General features: G+C 43.7%; 2 protein-coding genes and 1 long non-coding RNA gene across 12 annotated transcripts; 2 read left to right on the forward strand and 1 right to left on the reverse strand.

Moving 5' to 3' along the window:
• The first annotated feature begins 267 nt into the window (after positions 1 to 267).
• Positions 268 to 21461, forward strand: LOC128889351 (apoptosis-resistant E3 ubiquitin protein ligase 1). 8 transcript variants are annotated; one of them, XM_054146900.1, is made up of 16 exons: positions 268 to 411; positions 600 to 793; positions 15101 to 15257; positions 15590 to 15795; positions 15936 to 16135; positions 16213 to 16450; positions 16523 to 16692; positions 16916 to 17096; positions 17197 to 17408; positions 17637 to 17903; positions 17996 to 18071; positions 18306 to 18595; positions 18765 to 18890; positions 18953 to 19141; positions 19213 to 19475; positions 19557 to 21461. In XM_054146900.1, exons 2-16 carry the CDS (start codon positions 616 to 618, stop codon positions 19657 to 19659), a joined length of 2856 nt encoding a protein of 951 aa, XP_054002875.1. In that variant the 5' UTR covers positions 268 to 411; positions 600 to 615; the 3' UTR covers positions 19660 to 21461. The 8 variants fall into 8 exon arrangements, with proteins under 8 accessions (XP_054002875.1, XP_054002874.1, XP_054002878.1 ...); XM_054146899.1 differs by having other exon boundaries at positions 289 to 538; XM_054146903.1 differs by lacking the exons at positions 268 to 411; positions 600 to 793 and adding exons at positions 3586 to 4428; positions 12429 to 12647.
• On the reverse strand, positions 14207 to 26195 carry LOC128889360 (liprin-alpha-2). Of its 3 annotated transcripts, none has more exons than XM_054146931.1 (7): positions 25601 to 26195; positions 24825 to 25236; positions 23577 to 23768; positions 22534 to 22676; positions 22187 to 22351; positions 21950 to 22107; positions 14207 to 14345 (listed from the first exon to the last, which is right to left on the reverse strand). In XM_054146931.1, the coding sequence occupies exons 1-6, from the start codon at positions 25996 to 25998 to the stop codon at positions 21951 to 21953; spliced, it is 1467 nt and encodes a 488-aa protein (XP_054002906.1). In that variant the 5' UTR covers positions 25999 to 26195; the 3' UTR covers positions 14207 to 14345; position 21950. The 3 variants fall into 3 exon arrangements, with proteins under 3 accessions (XP_054002906.1, XP_054002905.1, XP_054002904.1); XM_054146930.1 differs by lacking the exon at positions 14207 to 14345 and adding an exon at positions 21281 to 21898; XM_054146929.1 differs by lacking the exon at positions 14207 to 14345 and adding an exon at positions 21281 to 21880 and having other exon boundaries at positions 25601 to 26137.
• LOC128889381 (uncharacterized) lies at positions 25120 to 25811 on the forward strand. The gene is made up of 3 exons (XR_008460435.1): positions 25120 to 25257; positions 25358 to 25576; positions 25673 to 25811. It is a non-coding gene; the product is annotated as an uncharacterized LOC128889381 (long non-coding RNA).
• Positions 26196 to 26210: the final 15 nt, after the last annotated feature.

The following is a 26210-nucleotide window of genomic DNA, read 5'->3' on the forward strand; positions in this document are numbered from 1 at the left end:
AACGTGTAGAGCCAGACAAATGTTTAACTAATACGTTAAAATGATATCTTGTAGTGTTATAGAGCAAAGAATCGTATCACGTATGGATTTATGAGAAATAAAAAAAAGTAATTTTAGAAAGGTGTCGATGGCGCTATCTATCAGTAACAGTGGGAACTATCGTTCAGTACGAACTTGGGCGTTTTACCACGGATGGCGGCACAGATATTAAGATTTAGTTCCAATTGTCAAGGTTAATAGCGCTGATAGTTTCTGTCAAACTGACACGATAACGTTAAAAGTAAGAGAAGAATGGTAATGGGTAAGGCGGTAAGGGACTCGCGAGTTCTTCACACGCATGTTCTTACTCCATAAAACTGCGCAAGATTATCAATTGCGTTACGTGGCAGTGATTAGCCGTATGAAAATGTGGTAAAGCCGTATTAATATATACCGTAACCTATTGCCTAGCTACGTTCTACGACACAGTTTTGTTTACAAACATCACGGCAACATAACCTCAAACACCGACACATAACCTGTTAACAGTGAATTATATGTATGTATGTAGAAAGGTCGCGTGTTGCAATAGAAAACATTTATGGCACTTTGTGTTGAAGATGCAACCATCAGGAAATGGCACGATGGTCGACCGTGTTGTCGGGAGTGTTCCTGGCTCTTTCTATGGTCCTGTCCCTTGGCAAACTTCTGATGCTTGCCACCGGAAATGGAAACAACGGAGATCTGACCGAGGCTGATCAGTGGCTTGCTGAAATCGGCCTCAAACAATACCGACCACTCTTCAGAGAACAAGGTCAGAATCTAGATTCGAGCGATGTGTTAACGCTGTGCTGTTCTGGCGAGGCTAAGGGGATTTCAATGTAAACACAAAGGGGTGCACAAAACTTGAAGTTTAATTGAATTTAACAAATACATTTCGATAAAGTTGTATGTATAACATGCTGTTGGAGAATAATAACTCGACAGCAATGCGTTGGCACAAGATGGAAAAGAATTGAAATGGGTAGCTGCATCGCAGTTCTAAGGGTTTTGTAGACAGATTATCTTAGCTGGTTTGGTGGGAGCAAAGATTACCAGATTAATTAAATACAGTGTACTTTGACATTAGCTACTCGTTTTGAACAATTTTTTTGTCAATGAAACACCAAAGTTTATGTAACTGCTCCTAAGATATCAAGATCAGAAGAATAAAATTAGAACGCAGAGGAACCTGGTTAACATGTTGTCAGAATTGTTTATTCTATTCGATAAATGTAAATTCTTCAGAAAGAATTGTAATTGTGTAGTTTGATTGTCGTCGTAGGCGTTAGGATAGTTGGATACAGTCTTGGATGGGATAGATAGAGGTTCCCCAGCTACGGCAATGTCACAAAGCGTTGTTTGCATTTGGTCCATCGGATGTAGAAGGATGCTCGTGTCCTGGTCACCTCTTTAGAGAGCGTGCGCAAACGTTTGCGTGCACACGGACACGCCGGTTTTTCGGCCCTGTCCGTAGATGTGTGTTGGCCGAAAGTATCGTGCAACGGTCACCAATAAACGGTAGAACCCTAATTGGCCGATATCCTCGCTGCTGAATAATAAACGTTCCACGACGTGCCAAACTCGTCGGCCAAAATGACACTGCGCTCCCGCTGTCCATACTACAATTTCCTACCGCGACAATCACTGGCTAATCACCTTTTCCTTTCGATTGCAAGTTTGTTATACGTTCCGTGATTTCAACATCATTGGCGTTTTTTCTTTTTTTTTTTCTTGTTTTCTTGTTTTCTCCTTTTCTCTTTTTCTCTTTTTCTCTTGTTGTTAAATCGTACGAGGTATTTTCATTACTATAATATTGTATCTGATAAAAAAAAAATTCAAGCATGTGTTGTATCGTAAAATAAATTGTAAGATATCGTAAAATAAATTGTAAAAATCAATGAGATTTGTCAAAGTATTTAAATTATCCTAAAGTAAGATCTTTGAAAGAAGTATCTTTGTTGCTTTTAATGACGAACAAAGACTCGTCAATTGCTTGATTTATTGCTCGATGGTAGCAGCTTTGCTGTAACAGCCTGTATATCGAAGGCGTCCAACGCGAACGAGAGCACTTTGGTCTCGATTCGGTGGCAAGGGCAGCGCAATTATTGGAAAACTTTCTGGGCATGGAATTTTAGGTCGAAACAAGTGGGTTGAATCCATTCGCGGAGCCCCACTCGAAAAAATGTCTTTCGAGCCGTATTATTAAATTAATGATCTCGCGTGTATCGCGAACCAACGAACCGTTACTTGGCCAATGTTATCGACAATTGGACATATCGCGAGTTCGTTGAAGAATCCTTGTCCTTGGTACGAGCCGTGAACCCATCAGAGAATCTATCCTCTCGATGCATTTCATATTTCACTCTAATACAGAGTATCCTCGAGCGTCCACTTTGATCCTGTAGATAGATGTTTCGAACAATTACGTGGATAACGGTCTCGGAACAGTACTCGAGATAGAATAACGCGAGATAAATTCGAGAAGAATCGTGTCTAGATTTATTTTCTTCGAACCAAGGCGAATGCTGTGCTAAAACTTACTAGGCAGTAGTCGTTGGGTTAATATTTTATCGACTGGTATTAGCGTTTAGGCATGTATAATAATTAAAGTTAATTATATAAATTTTTTATTTTCACACAATTAGTACACGTATTATGTAATATTTACGTATGTGATTCGTTAGAATCGTTGTTGGATTGATATTTACATCGTAGTATCCAACTATTCTCGATTGTCTCGTAGCGTGCAGATTTCCCGCCAACAGAATCTGAAAGAGTAACTCAAAGAACGATACCGTTAATGTTCAAAGACATTACGTAGGGTAATACCGTTCATTTTGCGCGTCGTTAAAGCGACGGTGCTTCAAACGATCCCAGAGAGAATCCACCGTTTCGATGCAGTTTCTGCATCGATTCTTCATTTTCCTTGGAACGAAACCTATGATTTATCTCGAAGAATCACAGTATTATTGTCCGATATGTTTACTGGAACCGTTAATCATTTAATCAGCCTCTGTACTACTCTGTAATCTGTACTACGAACGAGAGACACGTTTGGTAAGTTTGACGAGACCGATAAAGTGATCTCTAGCACGTGTCCCTGTTAGCCTACCAAACTAATATTTCCCCATTATCTAAGCAACGTCACCAGCAATCTCAGGGTGCTCGAAACGAGTCCAAAGGGAGTCTACCGTTTGCATACAGTTTCTGCATCGATCCTTGATTTCCCTGCAGCCCGGATTAACCTTAAGCACGTGATCCATCGGGGTGTCGTTATCTGCGACACAGCCGTTCCTCGTTCTAATCGCGATCACCATCTACAGCCTACAGCTAGATCGCATAAAAATCAAGCGAAAAGGGATTGGTGGCGAGACAAAAGACCGCGCCGCGGCGTTTGGGGATAGGTGTCCTCTTTGGAAGAAAAGGCGCGAGAAAGGGGTTGGAAGACGCGAAGGACGCGGTTCGTGGGGGTTGCGTAGTCTTGGTTGCGGGCAGCTGGTGGGAGCAGGAAGGAAGAAACGGCAGCCAGAGGGGTGGCACTGGCAGCGTAATGGCGTAATCGTATCGCATCCAGTCGTCTAGCGTGAGTCCGCGCGAGCGGATCGTCGGCGTTCGAGTCGCATCCGGTCTCGATTAACGGGCGTCGAGGCGCCTCTGGCCGACGGGGACGCGCGGGTACACGGTATCCCGTGCCAATATCATTTTCGCGAGATTGTTTGTTTGTCGTGAAACGACGTGAGCATTATGCGTGTGCACGCGATCCACGAGACAAACGGGCCAGAGCCCGCGAACGGTGAAACCGTAAACGTAAACGTAAACGTAAACGTAAACGTAAACGTAGACGTAAACGTAAACGAGACGCTCGAGCGTCCGCGGAGCCTCTGACACGCTCGGCTCGGTCCTTAGTAGACGTGTCGTATCGTGTATAGGCTAGGCGTTTTTCGATTCCTAAAACACACTTTCTCCTTCCTCCCTCTTCACGCCATTCCCTGGATCTTCTGTAATTCGAGCGAGCTTTCCTGGTCCTCCGCCACCTGGATTTCCAATTAGTCACCTTCGACCTCCTTTCGAAACCTTCTAATACTCTCCGTTACCGTAACCGCGTACAAGAAATCGTAGAGATCGTCGCAATTGTATCCTGTAAGCGGTGTTTCTCTGGCCTCGAAGCGACAAGGGTTGATTTATCGTTTAAAATCCGCGAGAGCGAGTTAAAATCGCGCCTCGAACACCGTCGAGGCGATTTTTCGTTGCAAAGTTCCAGCTGCCACGATCCCACGGCGGTCTTCTTCTCAGCTGACGAGACAAAAAGTCGATGAAAGACGAACCCGTAAGTGCACTGTTTCTTGGGTTATCCTCCGCGGCGCGGCGTTCCGCCGAAACTGGCCCCAGGTACAGGTACAGATACAGGTACAGGTACAGGTACAAGTGATATTCGCTAGTTGCGCTGCTCGAGCCCTTCGAACCTGAGTTTCGTGTCCTTTCCAACGACGAGGGGGATCAAGTTTCCTCCTAAACTTGTTGCTAGCTAAATTCTAATATTTATTGTATATTTATGTTTATCTATACCTGATATTTTACCTTCATACGTACATACGGATGTTTATGCAAAATCATATTTTCACAGGTACAGAAAAAGAATTGAAAACTAATGTAAGAGAAAGTATATATCGTGAGATGTATATTTTTCTTTTTGAATTTGTACGCATTCTCGTACACTTGTCCAGATTATCATTTGCCATAACTGTATAAACATCCAGAATCCAGTTGTAACAGTCTTGTAACGTTTGTTACTCGTTTGTTTCAATACCGTCTACAGTACTTTCTTCTTACCATTTCTTTGTTGATCAGTTTGGGTCTCATTGGCCCGCTGTACAGGCTATAGCGTAATCCATTGCATCGCTGCTGTAACAATGTTACGTAAAATGAGCGCGGCAGTTGAAAGTTGACAAACAATCGTCTCGTGCAAGTTTGTTTGCACTCGACCGCTATGCATGGGCTTATTCGCTCGGAGAACATCGAATTACGTTTCTAATTAACCGTGCTCTCAACCCTCTCGACCACCCTCTCGACGTACAATTTACATTCGACGCGATGTTCGCCGATGATCGGTCTACCTCTGAGGTCTCCACTCGGATTCGTTATGTTTGCATCGATACTGCGAACGTGTAAACCTTGGTGGATCGGTTTATCGAAGGTGTACATTCGTTGATAATAGTTTACGATCACTATACCATCGGTTGTCACGATAACGTATAGCTGTACATACATATAATTTCGCATCGCTTTGAAAATCTGCTCGTCCTCGCACGCGAACTTGACTTTTTAATTACTGACCGTCACGAGAATCCTCGAACGCTCTCGCAACAATTTTGCTAGTACAGTAAAAGCTCGTATATATATACGATATAAAGAAAACGATAGCCTCGGATATTGTAGTTGAGCCCCATAGCTGAGTCCAGGATTTTCTAGCCCTCCGTAACTTTGATGAGATTCTGCCGTATCACTGACTCACTACGCATTATTCTCAACCCTCGGAATGGCTAATTAAACTAAAACGTGTAATCCAACGCGAGCATCGATTTCCTTGGAAACCGCTGATCGTTGATTCACGATGCACCCCATGGAACGAAATCACTCGATCGAGCCAAAAGTTTAACTATGCAGTTCAAGTTCCCCAAGAGGGAAGTAACACGGTCTGAGGGCTCGTCTCGAGAGGAGCTTCTGCAGGGGTTCGGGGGTTCGGGTTCGTTCGGCGTCGGTTCTATTTGAATTTCTAAACTGTACTCGATGTCTGATTGTCGGGATGCCCAGCGAGTTTCGCCATCAGCGCTGAACTTGCTACTTTCGCGGAGAGGAAAGGTCACAGAACGAGTCGCGTAGAAAAGAAGACGTTGACGTCACCGAGGTCCCGCCAACTTTCTCAACTTGGAAGATTCTAGCGCTCGTTGAACCATGTAATATTTCATTACGACTGGATAAATGTCTAACAAGTTGCGATGCCAACGATGCTCGAGACGAAAGAGATTTAGATTCTTTCGATCTCTCGAGCAACTACCGCGACAATTAACGCCAAAGTGAACGTATCGGAACGGGAACACGTTGCTTTTAATTAATATCGTTAGATACTGTATAGAAATAGTCAAAGTATTGTACGTAGAAAGGTAACGAACGCTGTATGATACAACTGGGGGTGGGGGTGGAAGCTTATTGTTAGTGGAAGGGACCAGAGTAAATAAAATAAAATAACTGAAAACCAGCCATACGATGCGATCCGGAGGTCTGGTGGTAGCGTCTCGACCTCGACGTCGATTCGATAAAAGATAAAACGCGTTACCGTGAAAACTTTTTCCTCGCATCCGACCGGCCGACGATCCGAGACTCGCGTTAAAGTGCCGCAATGCAGGATAGGATGCATTCGCAGTGCTCCAGGCGATCTGGCGACGACTTTTACTCCCGAGAATATCAACGACAACCTTCCAACTAGAAATGCATGTGCTTCTTTCTTCGGTTCTCGGCGCGTGTACATAGTCGTAAAACTTGGATCGTACATATGCAAACAAAAAGGAAAGAGTTTTTGTACTTTACGATATAATAGTACGTTATCTCGATTAAGATTTACGTAATGTTTCGACGGTTTCGACTAAAGCTCCAACAAGTATCGTAGATGGAGAAAAGGTAGGCGATTTTTCAGGCTGTCAAACGTCAAAGCGATCCAACTCCTCGACGAAGGATTTCAGAACGAGCTCGAAACGCAAACGACGGCGCAAGCTCGTTGTGAATCATTCAAGGTATCGCGTGAGACGAAACGATAGCGATAACGTTTCGAACGCGAGACAACGTACTTTCTCGGTCATTTGGTAAATATGTACGCATCGATCGGTACGCGTGTCGATACCACGCGACGGGAAATCGATTTCCCGGAAGTAGATGTTGCGTGTAAGTGGTAACGCGCGCGAACGCTGTTCGAGGGAAAAGTATCGATCCTCCTGTGGCTGGCCTTAACCTTTCGTTCTAGGAAAAATGTTGTCGAGCCAAATCTCTGGCTCGAGTTGATTTTTGTCTGCTAAACGCACTCTTTCTAAATAGCCCAAGTACTCGAGCTGTCGATAATATCGAAACAAACTAACGAAAAGAAGCCTACTACCGCGTCTCGGACGATTCGTTCAAGAGCCCCCCGAAACTACATACAAAGACTAGCCCTCTGAAGTAAATAGCCAGCCTCGTCCGACCACGAGAAGTTTGATTTTACGAAACGCGCAAGCCAAGATTTCCTCGATATTTAATTATCGTTGCGCGAACGAGTCCAATGTCGAAAGAATTACCGAGCCCACGTTAATTCCTGCTAACGCGTTCATCACCAATAACGGTCTCTAGCTATAGGGAAACGTGGACGAAATCGCGCGCGCGGAAAGCCTCACTGGGATGGGATAAAATTGAAACGATTGGAAACCATTTCGCTGCCCTTGATTACACACTACAGAGAATTGCTAATTAAATCCGATTCGGAGACGAAGATTCGGCCGTGTATCCGTCGCTCTCGACGAGAACTCGTGTGGATCGACTGCAGGGATCGATCGACAGCGGATCTACAGCCTGTTTTCGATCGATTTGTTTATTGTAAAGAAAAAATGTACAATTGCCAAATTTCCATAAAGCACTAGGGCAAATTTCCAACCCAGTAGATAGAATTAATCACCAACGATCTATTATGTCTCGAGCAGAGGAAACACGACACTTGTTGATAACCATCCCTTGTACTCGTCAACGGTTCTTCGCTGTGCATTCTGGAATCGCGCTACTATCGATTACGTCCAGTATATTCCTTGAAAAAAAGAAATATACACGTATATATATAAATCTTGCAGGATTATTTCATGGTTTCGGGGATTATGCAAATATAATCCAAGCTCGCTATAAAGTAGCTCGAATTCAACGACGTTATCGTTCGCGCGACCGTGCGACGCACACACACCAATTACATTCTACCGCGACACGAGCCCATTAATCATCCCACAATCGCGCGAATTTCCCGATGTTCCGGGTGTGTATTTCCAGCGACCTGGTCCCTGCTTCGAACTTGCAGCGAGATACAAACATTAGGCAACGAAATTCGATTCTCGCGGAGACGGGAACAAGACGTTTACAGTTTGTTTATAAATTATGAACGTCCAAAAGATTCGGTATTTCGATTTCGCGAGGTAGATATTACAAGTAGTACTATTTGATATTATAATCCAATATTGTACAATTCTAAAGTCTCTCGATAAAGATGTTTGTGTTCCCTCGACTCGACCCTTACACGTAAGAACGCTTATTACTAAAGTTTACAACAAACAACGCAACGTAGGTGTATTTGACAGCAGATGAAGTAAAATTGTTATTCGAACGCGGTGGGCCAGAAACTCGAAAGACAATTGGCGAGTTTGGCAAGAGTCATCCTGTATGGCGCGGTTTCGCCTCGGGGCTTCCGCTGAGACTTTAATTAGCCCGAAAACAATCGGGCATTCTTCGCGAAACGCGTTCACGGTCTCGCGTCTTTTCATCGTCGCCGTGCAGAGTTAATCCCGGAGGGTCCTCGAAAATTCTTTTCATTCGGACCGCGTCACCAGGGTCACCTCCTGTTTGGTTGGCCGTTTGCGAGAGGGAACCGCGATCACCACCGCCGCACCGCGCCGGTTTCAAATATACATCTATGTACCTCTAAAATTTACCCTCTAGATATATCTATCGAACAAATTTCTTTGAATTTAATGATAAGTTTGATGTTTGTATACATGGGTACAGAGTCTACAAGTCTTTCGATCCATATTTCACTACTTGACGTTCTTTTCGACGAGGAATTCTATGTTAGCAGAAAAGCTCTGCGAGTATGGTTTTGCAGCAAAATTCTGTCACGAGCCCGGCGCGATACGCGAAACGGTTGAAACGGTTGAGACGGTTGGCCTAGGGGAGAAACGTTGTAAATTCCTCGCGTTATAGGTATATGTCGGCAGGCACAAGGCTAGACACAAAGGCGTGCACGGAAAACGCGGAATCGATCTGTCCCAGCTTGGTAATACCGGCAACCCTCTCATGCATAATCATGAGAATGTATGACATACGTATGCCCTGGTTTTGCCTGGCCTCCTGCACCTCTTCGTTCGCCACCCCGTTGCCTCTCTCGGCACCGAAAGGATCGTTAGCACCAAGTGAAGGATATCCGTTCGAAAAGGTCAAGAGTCCAACGCGAGGTCGCCGTGCTTCGCGGTTGATTCTTTCATTGTGCTATGCCGTATTTCTCTCTCGTTGGTAGTCACCAGTTGTCCAAAAAACGAACAAACTGAACCGAACAGGAAGGTCCAAAAGAGAGAGAGAGAGAGAACATCCTCCTTTTTACTTTGAAATGTTCCAGCGTCTCCTCGAGGGCTTGGACGAGAATCGCTAATGGAACGCTTATCCCTCAAGTCCTGCAGCGGCTGAAATCCGTCACTTTTCTTTTTACCTCGAATACGGTCGAGTCTGTTCCTAACTATCGCGTTCATTGGCTCCTTGTATGTGTCAAAATCTTAACGCTTTATCCAGCCGCGTGACTATTCGTACGGTGGCTTTCTTATACTTGAACGTTTGGTTACTTGGCAACGATCAAATAGATTACGTAACTATAGAATATTGCATTTGTGACAAGAAATGGTCTGGTACCATTTGCACAGGTGACGGGTTAGTGGTCGCGCGGGTCATAGCTCGTCGACAACTGCTGTAAAGTCCAGGTGTAAGGTTCCTGGGGGTCATTGACTGTTACAGAGAGAATCGATTAGTAATCATCGTTCATAGATTAGTCTTCAATTATCAGATGGTAAATACATATACGGTATTTATACCATAAATATTCGTAGCTTCTATGTCTATTAAAGAAATCTGTTTAGATTCAAGAAAAGGTTTAATATTTTCAAATAAATGTTTCATTATTATTATGTCGATGAATAAACTTTGTTTGAAAATATCCAATATATCCTTCAATTTAGACAGTTTTCTTTGATAGACATAAAAGCTACGAACTGTATCCAACAGTTAATTCTCAGCCTTCAGCATCGTCATCCCCTTTCATCTTTCGCTTGATTCCTTGTTAGTCGAATCGTTCGACCTCCTGTTCACCTTGATTTCGATCTGTAATCGGCTCCGATCGAGTCGATAGTCTTCGCGTCTCCGGATATCCCAAATACCGATAACGACTCGAGATTACATCGGTTATCGAGAAGCGAGCAACAAAGCCGCTAACGTGTATCGGTCGGATCGAATCTCCAACTGTCAGCAACATTTCCCACCACGATATATCCACCCATTATTCCGGATATTTGCTTGATTCGCTGGACGCCAGAATACATACTAGATACCAATTACAGGTCTGAAATTGAAATTGAAATTGAAATTGAAATTTGAAATTGTAATTGAAATTCTTACGTTGCATAGATTATTGCGTTAGAATATCCCTATTTTCTCTATCTATGAAGATATCTCTAGATGAAATGCTCGCAACGCGGCAGGTATCGATTAATAGCTTCAACTCGCGATGGCCCATACGTTCTGTTTCGTCCTGTGTGGTGGTCGGTTTTTATATCGTTGGACGGTACACGGCGATAAATTGCACACGGGAAACGAGATGAGCGCGGAGAACACGAGTGCGATAACCCCGGTTCGACCTCGAGTGGACTCTTGACCCGCTTTCGGGAACGTTTAATTCATAGTAACGCGTATCGGCGTCGTTGATTAGATCGTCGGCGTCGAGCCGCGAATATCGATCCGTGAGCGTTTAATTGGTGTGGTTAATCGACGGCCCAAAAGGAGCCGTGATACGAAGACGAGGATGGGAATCGTCGAAAACCGGCATCAATCTCTTCAGCCGAAACGGCCGGGGTCGTGTATCTGGGTCAGCACAGGTCAAAGCTAATACAGCGAATATCGCTATCGAAACTTTTCTCCTCCCTTCTTGTAGCTTTGCCCGCCTCGATAAGCTTAATTCTCAAACTTGCCGATACCGAAAGTCCCTCGGGTCGAAAGTTTCCGGTTTACAGCGAAACTACGCAAAGCCGAATGATCGTTCTCGCTTTGGATATTCGTAAAGTCGGAAAGCGTAGCTGACTTTGTTGGTTTGCGTGAAAAATGTTTGAAAATATTCGCTCCTCGTGTAGCTCCTGAAATTCGAAAGTGGGCCACCCTATCGTGGTATTTTTTCTCTATTTAACACTTTACAATAATCCTATTGTAAGACCTATTGGTCTATGAACCTAGACAGGCTTGCTTGTTATAAATCGACAGTCTTGCGCATACATACCAGTGACACGCGATAATAGATCCATATAATAACGCGCTGACTGCAACCTCGAGGTCGAGGTGACCTTTGATCCGAAAGCATACAGTTTCAACTTGTACGAAGCGATTAGGATCTAAACTAGCAACTCTAAACTACTATCGGTCATCTCGCTGTGTTTATCGGCCATTACGTTGTATTTTTGGTCCCGCTGCACTCACTGTACATATAACGGGGTAAAGTAAAAATGACGAGACTCCAAGGTGAGGCCACGTAAAACAGCAAGTCTCTGGAACCAACCGACCGCGACCGATGCCAATAAAAGATAACACACGTAAAGGACGTAACTATTCGTCGTAGCGAACGAGCAAGGTCATCTTTAGACCCGTGTACTCGCCTGCGACCTCTCCCCGCCGCGCTCTGTGTTTCCCCAGCTGGGGCTCGAGCAATAATTGAAATTAATGAAATTTCGTTAGCAACCACAATTCCCCATTGTTCGTCTTCGAGAGCGTGATTAATGCTTCGCGTCGCTCTAACCTCCCCTTTGTTTCCTCTCGTACACACGACCACGTATTATACACAACATACGCGTATGCACGCCTTCTCGTAAAACACCACCTGCATCTTTGTCCCTGTCGTCTCGCGACACGTTCATTTTCTCTTTAACAAAACATCGGCTGATACATACGATAGTAACATCGGCTGATATATACGATAGTATCATCGGCTGTCGAGACGAAAAACAGAGGCGCAAGTACCTTCGTTGTTCGCATATTTGTGTTCATCTCGACTGACAATCGGTTGGCGCGTAGCAGCAGAGTCGAGCAGAATTACGCAGCGATTGTTGCCGCGTGTATTCAGTTTCCTATTATAGATGTAATGCTAGCCTTGAATTTTGAGCATTTACAACGTGTTGCAACTATATCCTGTACGTCTGTCGTGACAACGTATGTAAATGTATAAAACTCGCAGTTTACAGATTCCTCGCGAGTTACTCTTTGCCTGAAATATTTTGATCGCGATCTATCGGTTACGCGACGTTAGGCGTCCCTTTCATAATCTCGTAAATATCAAGGTGAATCGTGTGTACGGGGGTTTAAATTTCTTGACGTTTGGACGAAAGATTGAGACGAAAGTGACGAGGGAGCGATGAACGAGACGGTGAAAAGAATGTGAATGGTTGATTAGACGGTAAAAGTTGACGAACCAGGACACAAACGTGGAGGAATTATGCCGGACAAAAATCGAGGCTGTCGGGATGGACAACGCGACAAAGATTTCTTTGCCGACGAGATATCGTCCATTGGCATGTCGCTGCGGCCCAGCGGTAGCGCTTCTTCCGGTAAGTAAACACAGCCGTCGTGAAACTACTTTAAAAACAAGCTTGACGCTGCTTTCGCACGGTCAGCTGACAATGAGAACGGCTGATAAAAGTCGTTCTACGGCAAGTAGAGCTAGTACTAGTAGCGATCCATACGGACTAACGAAGGAAGCGCCAGGATCGAAAAGATACGTTTAATCGGAAGCATACGGTTAAACTACTGCTTTTACGCAACGATATTAAAAGGAGAACATTTTATTTAAACATTTTCTACATTTTTAAACGTATACTTTTCGGTATCGCACTATTTGTTGAGCCAACGACAAGTCGCGGCATTAACCATTTCAACTTGTTTTATCGACTCTTGGACAAAGTTCCGTTCGAATATAAGATAATAAAATAATGCAAGCTTTTATTTATAATTGGCCAAGCTTCTAGAAAGTGCCAATCGAACCGTAGCATTTCGAGCAAAGTAGAAAAAAGGTTGATTAGAAATTTGGAGCTTTCTCAACGGACTGATTTGGCGGCATGCAAGTGTAGAAGGAGCTGTTTGATCATGTATCCATTCGTAAACGTCTGATGTCTCCGAGCCGCCTCCTCGGCTATGCAATCGTTTAAAAGAGACCTGCTGTGTCCGCAGTGTCTCCCTATGGACAGGGGATAGGATTCCGCAGTGGTCAGGCCTGTTCGAAGCTGACCGAATAAATTCAGGATAACGCATTCTTTCATCAGGCTTTCCGATTCGGCGACGACCGCGTCGTCCATGGCGCAGTGCCAAAGCAGCTTGTCCAACCACGTCTCCTTCTCGGTGTGCTGGCTCTTGTAGCTCACGCCATGATCCCGCATCCACAGAGTTAGCTGTAGGTCAGAAATCGATACGTAAAAGGTGTATACAAAGGTGTATATCGTTTCCAACGATTGCGATTAATAACTCCATCCCGTCTGTCAAACCCTTTCGCAATAACCAGATGAAACTTTTAACGTTATTTTAGCAGTTTGGATCGACATACAGCCAGTCGTTATACACAACTACAAGTACTCGGTAATTTGTCTAAATGAAATAATAGCGTTCGAATGGTATCGATCGAAACGAGTGTTGCATCTTCCAACATGCAAACTTCTCCTAAATAGGATGCTAGTTAATGTCTCGAGAAATCTATCGAATCGTCAGGACTGGATCTCGAGTATTGTTTTGGGAAGGAGGCTTTGTCCGGGCATATCTGAATCGCGCATTTCCTACCTTTCCTCTGCACTTGAAAGTCAAAGGGTTCCCGAATAAGTAGACCTTATCGATGCCTCCTGGCAACGCTGAAGCCTCCAAGCAACTCAAACGATTCTCTCTGACGTCGAGACGCTTGAGGAGCAGTAGCGTGGAGAAAATCGCTGGCTCGAGTACGACGATCCGATTGAAGGACAGATCTAGCTGCTCCAGATACACCAGATCCTTGAACCATTCCACCTTTACTTGCGTAATGTTGTTATTGGGCAGGCTGAGCTTCTTCAAGTTAACCAGTCGCTGGAAACCATTCGCATGAATGTCGCGAATTTCGCATTTGTGGATGTTCAAGGACTGCAGGCTGCTCTCGTACTTGACGAAAGCTCGAGCGGGAACGTATCGCATGTTGGAGTCGAAGATCATTATAACGGACGCGTCGGTTGATGTTTGCTTTAGAACCGTCTCCAGGGTGACGTTGGAGCACTGGATGCGATCGCCAAGCCCTGTACAGAAATGAAATAGGGGTTTACGGGTAGATTGGAGGTTTTATGCATCTACCGATTATACTCTATCGCGGCGAGCAGTTTGTTTAATTTATTTAGTCGACGTTGCGCAAGTTGAACTAGATTTAAAGATACTTTTCTCGTGGTCGGCTGTACCCTTAAACACGCACACTACTCGAGTCTAGCCTCGGTTGCAGTAGACCAGTAGACAAATTTGACAAAAATTCACCTCACCTCGTTCGTGTTTGGTCACGGTGCATATCGCGAGCACAGCACCGATGCACTCGGAAATGCACAGCAGGAGAAACGACGTATAGCGCATTCTGAGTTCTGAATGGCGTGTGGAGTTCTCGAGGCGACGCTGACGCCGACACCGACGCCGACGCGACGCAACGGTTCGTCACGAATGACGAGGCAGCGAAAGCGGACGCCAAGATTCGGGATTTATCTGCAATACGCTTTCCGTTTTCTGCGACAGATACCCTCCCACCCACACACACACACACACACACACTCTACCCCACCGGCCTATCGCTCCATTTCTAACAGCAAATTAATTAGAAAAAAAATGATAACTAAATTTATCTCAGTCTCTCAATGTCGACGCCGTTCAAAGGGAGGATCTGCTAATTTGAAATTGGAGGAAAATCAACTTGTTTTCCTTATGATAGAATATGTGTAATAGTAGCAGATTGTCTCGTTGAAGCGTGCGCATTGTTACAGTTGAAGAATGAAAAAGAACTGTAATTTTTCAGGCATCTCTACCCTCGCGAGCTGCGGCGAGGTCGAGGCGTTACCGGAACTGCCAGCGCAGGACGAGGAACGTTTACAACGCGCCGCACGTTTGCTGCAACAGAGGCTCGTTTTACGCCAGTGGCTGATAGACCATGGCCTGCACAGCTATTACCAAAAGTAAATCTAAACAATGACATACGGTCGCTCCCATAACTATTCGTACCCCCTCTACATATATCTAATATCTATTCGACACATTTGTCGACATTAAATGGTATGCACAACATTTTCCAATGAAATCTTTCATTGCGAATATGTACATGAATAAACTTGGAACTTGCATGTACAGCTATACAGGATATTTATAATAAAAAATTGATATGGAAACGTGAAAGGTATCATTTAATTTGGACAAATTTCTTTGATAAGCATAGAGGCTACGAACAGGTTATAAACGACAAGTAACCGTCCTTTTGCTAGTAAAGGTGGATCTGCGTTTGTTTCGTCAGGCTGATGCAGATGGAAGTGATGTCTCTGGAGGACGTGTACTGGATGGAGGATAATGCGGCACGGGCAGCACTTGGCAAGGATCTTCAACGATGGACCCAGGCCAGACAGACGTTGCCCACTTCGAAGGAAGATTTAGAAACCCTCAAGGCCGATCTGTGGAGCGCCGTTGTAAAAAACAGCCAGCACCAAGACGCTTGGACATGGGGTAACTTTTCCATCAAATTTATTCGTCATCTATTCCGTTGACTGGATCGTTAACACGGGAGGGACACGCCTGCCTATTAATCGAGAGCCTTCGAGTTAGGACTATAGGAGTGATAGTTTCTTCGTGCTATGTCCCGTCAGGTGGAATGCTGGTAGTTTCCGTGTCGGTGGCAGGGTTAGTGACCCTGGCTGCTATGACGCAGCCCGCTCTAGCACCAGAAGCAAAACATTCCCTTCTCCAATACGTGACTGGAAAGTATTTACTACCGAGCAATTGCCGCGTTCACTTTGAATGGGACGAGCCACAGCTCGTTGGGGAAACAATGACGTTCACCGTCAAGGTACCATTTTTCTTTATTATTCAAACTTTGAACTTTACCTTTTTCCACGGAATATTTCTACGCGGTTTTACCAACAGTTTTATCAGCGCAACGGCCAGCCCTACCCTATCTGCGACAAGGACAACTTGATAATCGAGGTGACAGAGGGTTCGCGTAGAGTAGCCACCCTGATTGAATTGGGTGGAACCGATCCTCTGGCTGCAAACACCGCGGTGGTCAAGTTCACGGTACGCCACGCTGGACAATATCGGATAGCCGTGCTTATCGGTTCGTGTCATGTTCACGGCAGCCCGTTTTTAAAGAACTTCCTTCCTGGTACGTGTTCGCGACAACATGTCTAATCGCGACAAAGCCGGACATCCTACGGCCGTGTTTCATTTATCGCAGGTCCCCCGGATCCGAACAAGACCGTCTTCGTGCGACAGAGCTCCACGGTCGTTTGCACAGCTGGGATCGCGCACAGCATGACGATAGAGCCTAGGGACGAGTACGACAATCTGTGTGTCTTTGGGCCTGCTGACAAACCCACGGAAGGCTATCAAGTTAACATTAATCAGGCAAGCAGGGAATTGGAGAATTGGTATCAGGGTTGTTTCAAACTAGAGAGAATCTTGGCCGGAGCGTTTCTCGGCGTCGGCGTGATGACGGTCTAACTTTTCGTTTCTATCGGATTGTCTACGAGTCCGTGGCAATTTTTACTTGTATTACATTTACATTACATTAAGAGAACCTCCTTTTATCGTTGCACCTCGGTCCTTTATCGATTCCTTTCGAATGCAGATCGGTAGCGCGTCGGATAAATCTGCAGTCACCAATTGTAGCATACAGCTGGACTACGACTCACCGAATCAGAGAGTTCGTTTGAAGGTCAGCTTCCCCAAGGGCGGCTGCTACCACGCGACGGTTAGTTTAGCTGGGCTCCAGTTGCACAACGGTGATTTCGACATCATTGTACTCGAGAGTACGTGCTCCTCCCCTATTCTACGTTATTATCAATCTCTATTTTTCATAAATTCCCAACTCTATTTTCATTCCACGTTCGATTCTTACGATTGGCATAGGTGATGTTGCGAGAATGGTACACAGTAACGTGGCCTCGAAGGACCCAGACATTTGTTACGCTGCGAAATTGTTGGGTATGCAGGGCGAAAAGTTCTCGAAGCCGAAGAAAGTTTTCTGCTTCATTTCGCCTAAGCAGCTTACGATCAAAGAGTATCTACTGAGAATTATACCCAAAAGACTCGTTACTTTCAGGCTTTGTCCCTCGACCAAGGTAAGCTCGACGAGCTCGTGCGATCTGTTTGAATGCAGAGATGGGCAAAATTTCAAACGCCAAACACTTGTCGAGTTTAACAGTTTTTATACAACGTTTATCTTTTTCCTGTACAGCTATGTGGTTGCGCATCAACCAACATCTCTATGTAAATAAGAATTTTGCCCTTCTACGCTTCAAGTTCCGTCGCCGTTGAGCTGCAATAACAATAAACGATCTGTCTTTCAGTTCCATTTTGATTGTTCGAATAATCAGTACGACGGTTACGACTCATTTTCTATCGATGATGGATGTCAGCCGCCCGTTGAATTAATCTCTCTCTATCGGGACATAATAGCCGCTACATTTACGTTGTTTCTTTTGAAAAACATAGGTGGAAGCGAAACATTCGCAGACAAGCAGGATTTCTTTTATCACGAGGTGCGAAAGCATCATCAGAAGCATTACCACGAAAAGCTATCGATGAAAGTGCAACGGGACAAACTTCTGGAATCGGTAAATTAGAGAAAAACAAAAGTCAATGTTGGCTTAGCAAACACACGTTGGATCCTAATATATTTACGTTGCATTATTTTTCTGTTCTCAAGTCTATGAAAACCACGAAAGGATTTTCTGTGAGCGACTGGTGTAGAAATTTCGAGATCACCTTCCAAGGCGAACAAGGTACCAGAGTCTTTCTACGTATTGTTATATAACCGTGCGCAATTGGAAAAAGAAAAAAAGAAAAAAAGAAAAAAAGAAAAAAAGAAAAACCGAAGAAACAAAACAAAACACAATTCCATCAAATAATATCAATTTAATAGAGTTTAATGTGCAGTTCCAGAAGCCAGATAGATCTCATGTATCATTGTAGATCGAAAGTATTCTAATCTAACTTAATCAGGTAAATGTATTTAGGTGTCGATTGGGGGGGCGTGAGACGAGAATGGTTCGAATTGATTTGCGCCTCGTTGTTCGACCCTGGTAACGGGTTGTTTGCGTGTTTCGGAGAATCACCACAGGCCTTGGTACATCCTAACAACAAACGGCCTACGCATCTCAAGTTGAAACATTACGAGTTTGCGGGTCGCATAGTCGGCAAATGCCTTTACGAATCCGCTCTAGGCGGTTCCTATCGACAATTAGTGCGCGCAAGGTTCACCAGATCCTTCCTTGCCCAAATCATCGGCCTCCGAGTGCATTACAAGGTACAACAGTTTCTATAAACTGAATCAGCGTCTTCCAAACTATGCAGACTAAATTATATATTCATTGAATTAATGTTTAAGCGATTATATAGTTGAGGAGACGCTGCTCTGTATCGCGTTCAACGTAAATTTTAATCTGCTGTTTCTCGATTTCATTGACCGCGAGCAGTATTTCGAGCAGGACGACCCCGATTTGTATCTGAGCAAAATAAAATATATTCTTGAGAACGACGTGGAGGAAATGGAACTGTATTTTGTCGAGGAGGAGTACGATAAAGACGGTCAATTATTAAAGGTACGTCTGGATGTTCCGTTGGGGCCGAACCTAGCCCTTTGTTTGTCCCTTTATGGTTACAGGTAGCCGAGCTGATTCCTGGAGGGAGCAAGGTTCGTGTAACCAACGACACGAAATTACGTTATTTGGATGCGCTCGCGCAACACAGGCTCGCCAGTTCCATCAGGAACGAGGTGGAGCACTTTCTGCGCGGCCTGAACGAGCTCATTCCTGACAATCTTTTAGGCATATTCGACGAGAACGAACTCGAAGTACCGACACTTTATACGCTTTTCAATTGTAAAAGGTCTGCTGGTATTTACACATCTGAATCTCTTTCCAGCTACTGTTGTGTGGAACCGGAGAATACAGTGTGGCAGATCTACGCGCCCATCACATAGCTAACGGAAGTTCCCCAGAGTTCCTTCGTGTTCTGGACTGGTTTTGGACCGCGGTTAGTAACTTCACTCAGGAGGAAATGGCCCGATTACTACAATTCACCACTGGTTGCTCCCAATTACCACCCGGTGGATTTCAACAGCTGAGTCCACGATTTCAAATTACAGCTGCACCGACTTTTGCTAACTTGCCTACAGCGCACACTTGGTACGATCCGATACTTTAATTGCTCGACTAACATCGTTACTCGATCCACGATAATTATCTTTTCTTGTTTGTCCTTTGCAGCTTCAATCAACTCTGCTTACCCGATTACGAGTGTTACGATCACTTCGAACGAGCATTACTGCTAGCGATCAGCGAGGGTACCGAGGGTTTCGGTATGATTTAAGAAGAAGAGATTCAACATCCAATCGTTTCTAGTCTTAACCGATCATTATGGTTATCGAACCGCTATTTATTTATCGATTTTCGCCCGTCTTAGTAACATAGTTCAATCCCCCCTTTCGCGGAAAAAGAAACGACACTCGATCGCACATTTTTATACGCGAACCGCCGTCATATTTGAAAATTATCCCTTTTGCGTTTCGCTGAGAGACTATCAATGAACAATCCACAATCCTTCAGGATACAAACACGACGATATATTGGTATTTTTACTGGCTCGTGGCGACCTTTTTATAACAACGATACGGAAGAGCAATTTTAACGGAACATCTGCATTGCTCAGTTGATCGTATCGAATGTTTGTTGTAGTTTAAAGTATTGTCAATTTTATTACACACGAACGGTAGAGACGAGGGCGTTCCTCGAGCCACGAGATTCGTGGTTCACTGACGCAGGTCCGTGCAATTTATTTCTTTTTTTTTTCTTTTTTTTTTCTTTTTTTTTCTTTTTTTCTTTTTTTGTAGTCGCTAAATTAGACGAGGATAGCATATTCGTTGTGAAGCTTGGTAACTCTTCACTCGTACAAAGGAAGAATAAACTAAATAGGGGTGTAGTCTAATAGATTTCCTTTCGTTTAGAAAAAATCGAATTCGAAAGTATTAGTCTTATTAAACAATACCTCCATTTACTTTATTCCGCGATGCTCTTGTGAGAGAATTGTTACAACTCTTCTCATTCGTACTCGGAAGTATTCATGAATCGTCGCGCTATGAAGCTAATACCAGGGAGTAACATAAATACTCAAGGATGTAATTAATTACATACTAAAAGAAATACTCGTGCAATATGTAATACGAACCAAAAACGAAGGACGATAGCTTTAGGCTTCTCTGTAGACGTAATATCGTTCTCGAGATTTGTTAATTAGTGCGTATACGTAGTGTGATACTCAATGATACCCTGAATTAACCGGCACTGAGTTGTTTTTCTGTTTTCTCCCTTTAATTTTTCGTTACAGTTGTCGAGACAGAGTTTCTTCTCGAGTATCGAGTATAGTAAAGCAACCCTTATTCGTTCTCGCAAATTAACGTTCGCGACGAAGGATATAGGTCGACTAGCTACGAGAGAGTTGCTACACACCTAACGATGCGCTCGAGCACGAAACAATTTTGTGATAACAAATAAACGAATCTTCCATTGAAATTTAAAATCTTGTGAGAAAGAGAGCCCATACTGTAACGGCCAAGTATTACGAGAGGCATCACACCGCAAGGACAAGGACGACGACGACGACGACGACGACGACGACGACGACGACGACGACATATTATTGACAAACGAAAATGAAAAATCATTATTTTATCTGGTACTTAAGTACACAATAATGAGAAATGTGATCAGACACGTCGTATTTGTGTCACTCGTACGTGGGTTATACTTAGATTTAATCGTAAAGGTCTATCCGTAATGTGTTTTGAGAAAAATAATATACCGTGAGCATATCGTTCTCTGTTGCGTATTCTGTAGTTTGTGTTCGTTTAATCTATATAGATATATGTAGTATACGGTAGACCTTGTGCATAACACGCTGTAACCACGATTCTGTGTGGATATGTATGTGTATATATATATATATATACATATCTATCGATTATGCAAATGTATTTGTTATTCGCTTTATAACGTTAACGAATCGCAATCGGTGATTGGATTATATCATAGGAATGCTGACGGTACCTTATTTTTGTCAGTTTATCATGTTACGCGACAAAAAAGTGTAAAATATAGATTAAAAAATGCAAACGATATCTATATTTATTTCATCCATCCCCAGGGAAATCGTGTTAGATAGTTTTAGTGTTTCATCGTTATACACGGTATCGTTAAATACTCATTTGTCTAGTTTTTCCGACTACTATATGCTTATCACAAAATCTCACGTATTAACAAGTATATGGAGTAAAAAAAAAATATATAAAAATAAAAGGGATTATAATTTGGAGGTTATAGAATGCCTGTAAATTTACGAATGTCTCGAAACTGTCCAGTCCTCTAGGACGTTACTGCTCACAATCACGCGAGACCAACTCCTTGACTCGTGTCTTACATCCTCGATGCAACCATCGTCATCGACCTCGAAGTTCCACTTCTCAAACGATAACAAAGATTCTTCATTTCAAAGATAACTTTAACACCTGACGCGCAGTTGTATTGCAACAGTGCATCTAAATTATCAAAGGTATCTATATACATCGATAGGTAATAACTATGTACATGTATATGTATATTATTACTTTAAGAAGTTAGTGCTGGGCCCGTAGTCGACAACAAAGTCCTCAGAATGGCCCCAGGCACGCGAACGACGCTCCCAGCGATCTGCAACATCCTACTGCTCCACCAGCTATCTTGAGATTGCCGTATGAAACGATCTCTTAGCTCGTTCAATTCCTGTCTGAAACATTAATGTCAATCGTAATAATAGAAACATCTACTGTACCACTTGTAGGGCAGTTATTTAAAAACAAACGTACAACTGCGAATGACAAGCTTCCTCTGTACGCCGCAAGGTTGCTTCACGGTCAGAGAGCTGCGCTTCCAGGAAGACTGTGCGCAAATGTAGGGACTTTCCCGTTTCCTCGGTAAACCTCAAGCGTTTCTCCAATGTGGATTTCTCCCCTTCTTTGACTTTCAGCTCTCTGTGAATAACAGATATGCTTTTAGGACACCAAATTAGTCAGACACCTCGACCTCTTCTTATGTTTAGAAATTGAGTTAGGTTTACGTGACATAAAGTTTCAAGAAAAAAGTATTTATTAAAGTGTTGATAAACTTGGCTTGTAACGGTTGCTTTTTCTAAGTGTTCTTACAATTCACTTACTCGATATATTGTTGCAGCTGTTGCTGCGTGGTCTCGACAAGAGTAATCTGCTTGGCGAGCCTCAACTGCAAATCCTCCACAGCAGAGTCTGCTTTGTCAGCTCTCGTCTCCTGTTCCTTGGCTAAAACCTCGCTGGCTGTCAACTAAGAGCGTAATTGCGTTTTAAAATTGTACACAAAAGTATAGTCTGCGTAGAGTATAATTTACAGAAACCCAGCGATCGATATTTCATAGTTCCATCAAGATGTACAGCACGTGTTCGCGTGAACACTTGAACGTTATAGCAATCTTCGTGACCGTTCCACGACAAACGAAAGTTAATAGGTCGAGCAGTATCGATCCTTTTTCTCGGTACGGAAGGAATATTGCACGTTATCGAGTCACCGATGAAGCAGGAAAGACGTGACTCAACAACCGTGCACTGCAACCTTTGGTACGTTGACCTACCTGGTGCGCGTGGCAAGTGCATCAAGTTCTAATCGATAGCCTTGGTGTATAGGCAGCCGTGGAATAAAATGGAAAACGAAATCTTAATCGAAGGAATATTTTAACCCTTTTAGGTTGAAGAGTTCAGAGGGACAATAGGGAGATAGGTTAGCCCGAATTAGAAATGTTAGAAATATCCTGGTTTTGGAGATGGTCGTTGCTCTGGAACTCGAGAAGGGCGAAGGATGACTCACTGTTTCATACATAGAAGGCAATAGAAATCCGCATCGAGGTTCACCCTGTTTGCAGACTCGTCTCCAACGAGCACAACAACGAGTCATCCTGTGGAATAAATTCCCGCAGCCGCTGCAGGATGGAATCTCGCGATTATAGGGATTAATAGATAATCTGAAGTCATGATCGCTTCAATAACATTACTAGAATGTTTGTCAACTATTCGAACGCAGTATTGCACGAGACATTGCAACAATTCCCATCGCTTTGGTACTCTAAATCATACATTTTATACATATAGGACATCCTGTACATGTCAACATCTCCAACAGAAATATCGATAGAAAGTCTCTGAATTATCTACACGTTCAACGAATGCTAGCCTTGTCTAGAAGTATTCTTTTATCTTCTCGTAGCTTGAGCAGCTTCTTTCGATCCCTCGAGATTTGCTCGTCGAGTGCCTGGACCTGACTTTGAGCAGTTATCAGCTCGTTGCGCACGTTTCCCGCTGTGACTAGTCTTTCTTCAGAGATCTCGCTCAGGTGATCTCGCTCCTCCGTTAGTTTGTCCTTTTCCTACAACCGAATCCTAGCTATATTAATAAAAAAAAAACTACACACCTATATGGCTTCTATGTAAAGAGCGAAAAGTATCTAAAACGAGATTCCCAGTTTCATTTATTTCGACCAACGGTTGTCGCGATACGATACGGGTTTCTTCTTTCGTTTCACAATTAGCCATTGGACGCGTGCCAGTTTCGCGTATGCGTGTTCGCGCGCATACTAATTAACGCCTCGGTAACGCGACGCACTTTGGTGTAGTTGTAGTATATCGAGCAATCAACGAAAGCTCTTTCAGACAATTCGGTCGTTGTAGCAACAATTTTAACGCTTTATGCTCGAATAGATTTACATTAAGACAAAGTTGCTGATGAAACGACAGAGTGTTGAAATGGTGCTTGGGGAAAAAAAGTGAAATAATGAGATTGCTGTGCGTGGGAGGAATACAGATTGTGAGATGTAGCGAGAAAATTGTCCGAGGCCTGTCGTCGAGTAATCCGTGGAACGCGATTCGAAAAATTCCATTGTTTCGACGAGCGAGTTATCGTATAGCCCCAAAACATGAGTCGCGAGCTCTTACGCTATCGTCATCCCTCTAGATAGATCTCTCGCGTCATTGAACTCTCGTGTTCGCCGGCCAGAAAACGCTATATGTAGCCACGTATATGTATGTAGGCTGGCATTTAGTAGTCTGTTGTCGCGTTACCATTTCATAACACGAGTAATTAACGATTTGCTTCCGTTTATTCATTCGTTTCATTATCTCTTCAGGATCGTGGTCATTAACACGTTTTGCGTTTTACGTTAAAGTTACTATTACTTAAAATAGCAACACCTTTTAGAATTAAAACGTATACCATATGAAAGTGAAACGATACGTTTGTATTTGAACAACAGCGTTGTTAGTGGCAAAGAAATTCATTTGAAATTCGTCCCTCGAGAGATTGGGCGGTTTGTCCCATGGAATGAATAAGAATATATGCATGGCATTGAATTAAGACACAATTCTACATATTTGTTAAGATATTTTTAAGCAGACTGTGCAACTGTACAGAACGTTGCGGCGCTTACCAATTTCAACAAGTCCCTTTCCTTCTTGGTGTCTTCCAGTTGGCCCTTAACATGGTGAACCTCGTGAGTCAGTTTACCGACACGATTGTTCTCCGTGTCGATCAACCGACGCAGCACGACGACCTGCAGATGGAGGTGTTTGATCTGCTTGCTTAGATCGTCGATCGTGTCGCGAAGGAAGACCACTTCCTCGCGTCTGCGTCTCCAGGCGTTCAACACGAGCACGTGGAACACCAGATTTGCTGCTTTTCTTGGATTTTGAAATAACTGGGAGCCCCCCTCTTCGGACTCCCACGACGGACTCGCGCAACTCTCTATCCAGGTCTTGACACCCACGCCAATCGGGGAGTCGTTTCCCGCGTAAACTTTGTTGCCATCCTCGAGCTTCTCCAACGATAAACTAATGTCAGATCTGAACGAACGAAAGACTGTGGTCAGTTTTCAAATAAACATGATCAAATTATCATGAAAAATGATGAAATTAACATTGTCAGAAAATTGTAACCGAGTTTATAGGTAAACATTGATTTTAGGATTATGTGATTGTTGGGATAGATATATTCGTATTGGCGAAGATTTCTCTGTCGGTAATATGGTCTATCTTAGATGTGGACAGATTTTCCTGCGCGATTCTCGAGTCAGTACAGGGGCTGAACGAGATATTTCATCATAAATAAACTGTTCATTTTATATGGCAAATGTATCTATAGAAAACAAAATATTACGAAATATGATTACGTAATGAATTGATGGTTAGTGAAACAGAACCTATTTACCTAAGGTCACCGAGGTTTTCCGGCTCCATTGCCGACTGCGAGAGATCGATCAAGGATAAACTCTTCTTGCAGGGAGGCGTGCCGATCACGTGAAACATCGAGCCATTCTCTGGACAACTTTTCCCAGTGTTTATGGAAGCTGTATAATTAATATTCCCGAGTCCAGCCAAGCTGAGGGAGGTCCTCGGAGGACGATAATAGGGGCTGGGTCTGTGACATCGTACAGGAAGCTGGGAATATGTTTGAAATTTACGTCGAACGCATCGTGCCAGCCTCTTTTCCACGGAAAACCGGCAGGACTGTTCCTTGTAGATCGAGATGTCTCTCGAACATTGACTTTTCGGCGAAATCGCAGTTTCTGCCATCGCTTGCGGCATTCTCGAGTAAACGCTCTTCATAAAAGCGATAAACGTTTATTTGACCTCGTCATGGAAACGAAACCAACTGCGGTACCCAGCACAACAAAAACAAATCGCTCTTTCACGTACGTCTCCTGCTGCGAATCGTACACACTACACATACACACCGATAGATACATACATATCTGCAGCTCTACTACATACGTATACTTGTACTACATACATATATCTCTGCTACACAAGTTACGCAG

Source organism: Hylaeus anthracinus, unplaced genomic scaffold, assembly GCF_026225885.1.
Source record: "Hylaeus anthracinus isolate JK02 unplaced genomic scaffold, UHH_iyHylAnth1.0_haploid 11997, whole genome shotgun sequence".
NCBI classification, from domain to species: domain Eukaryota; kingdom Metazoa; phylum Arthropoda; class Insecta; order Hymenoptera; family Colletidae; genus Hylaeus; species Hylaeus anthracinus.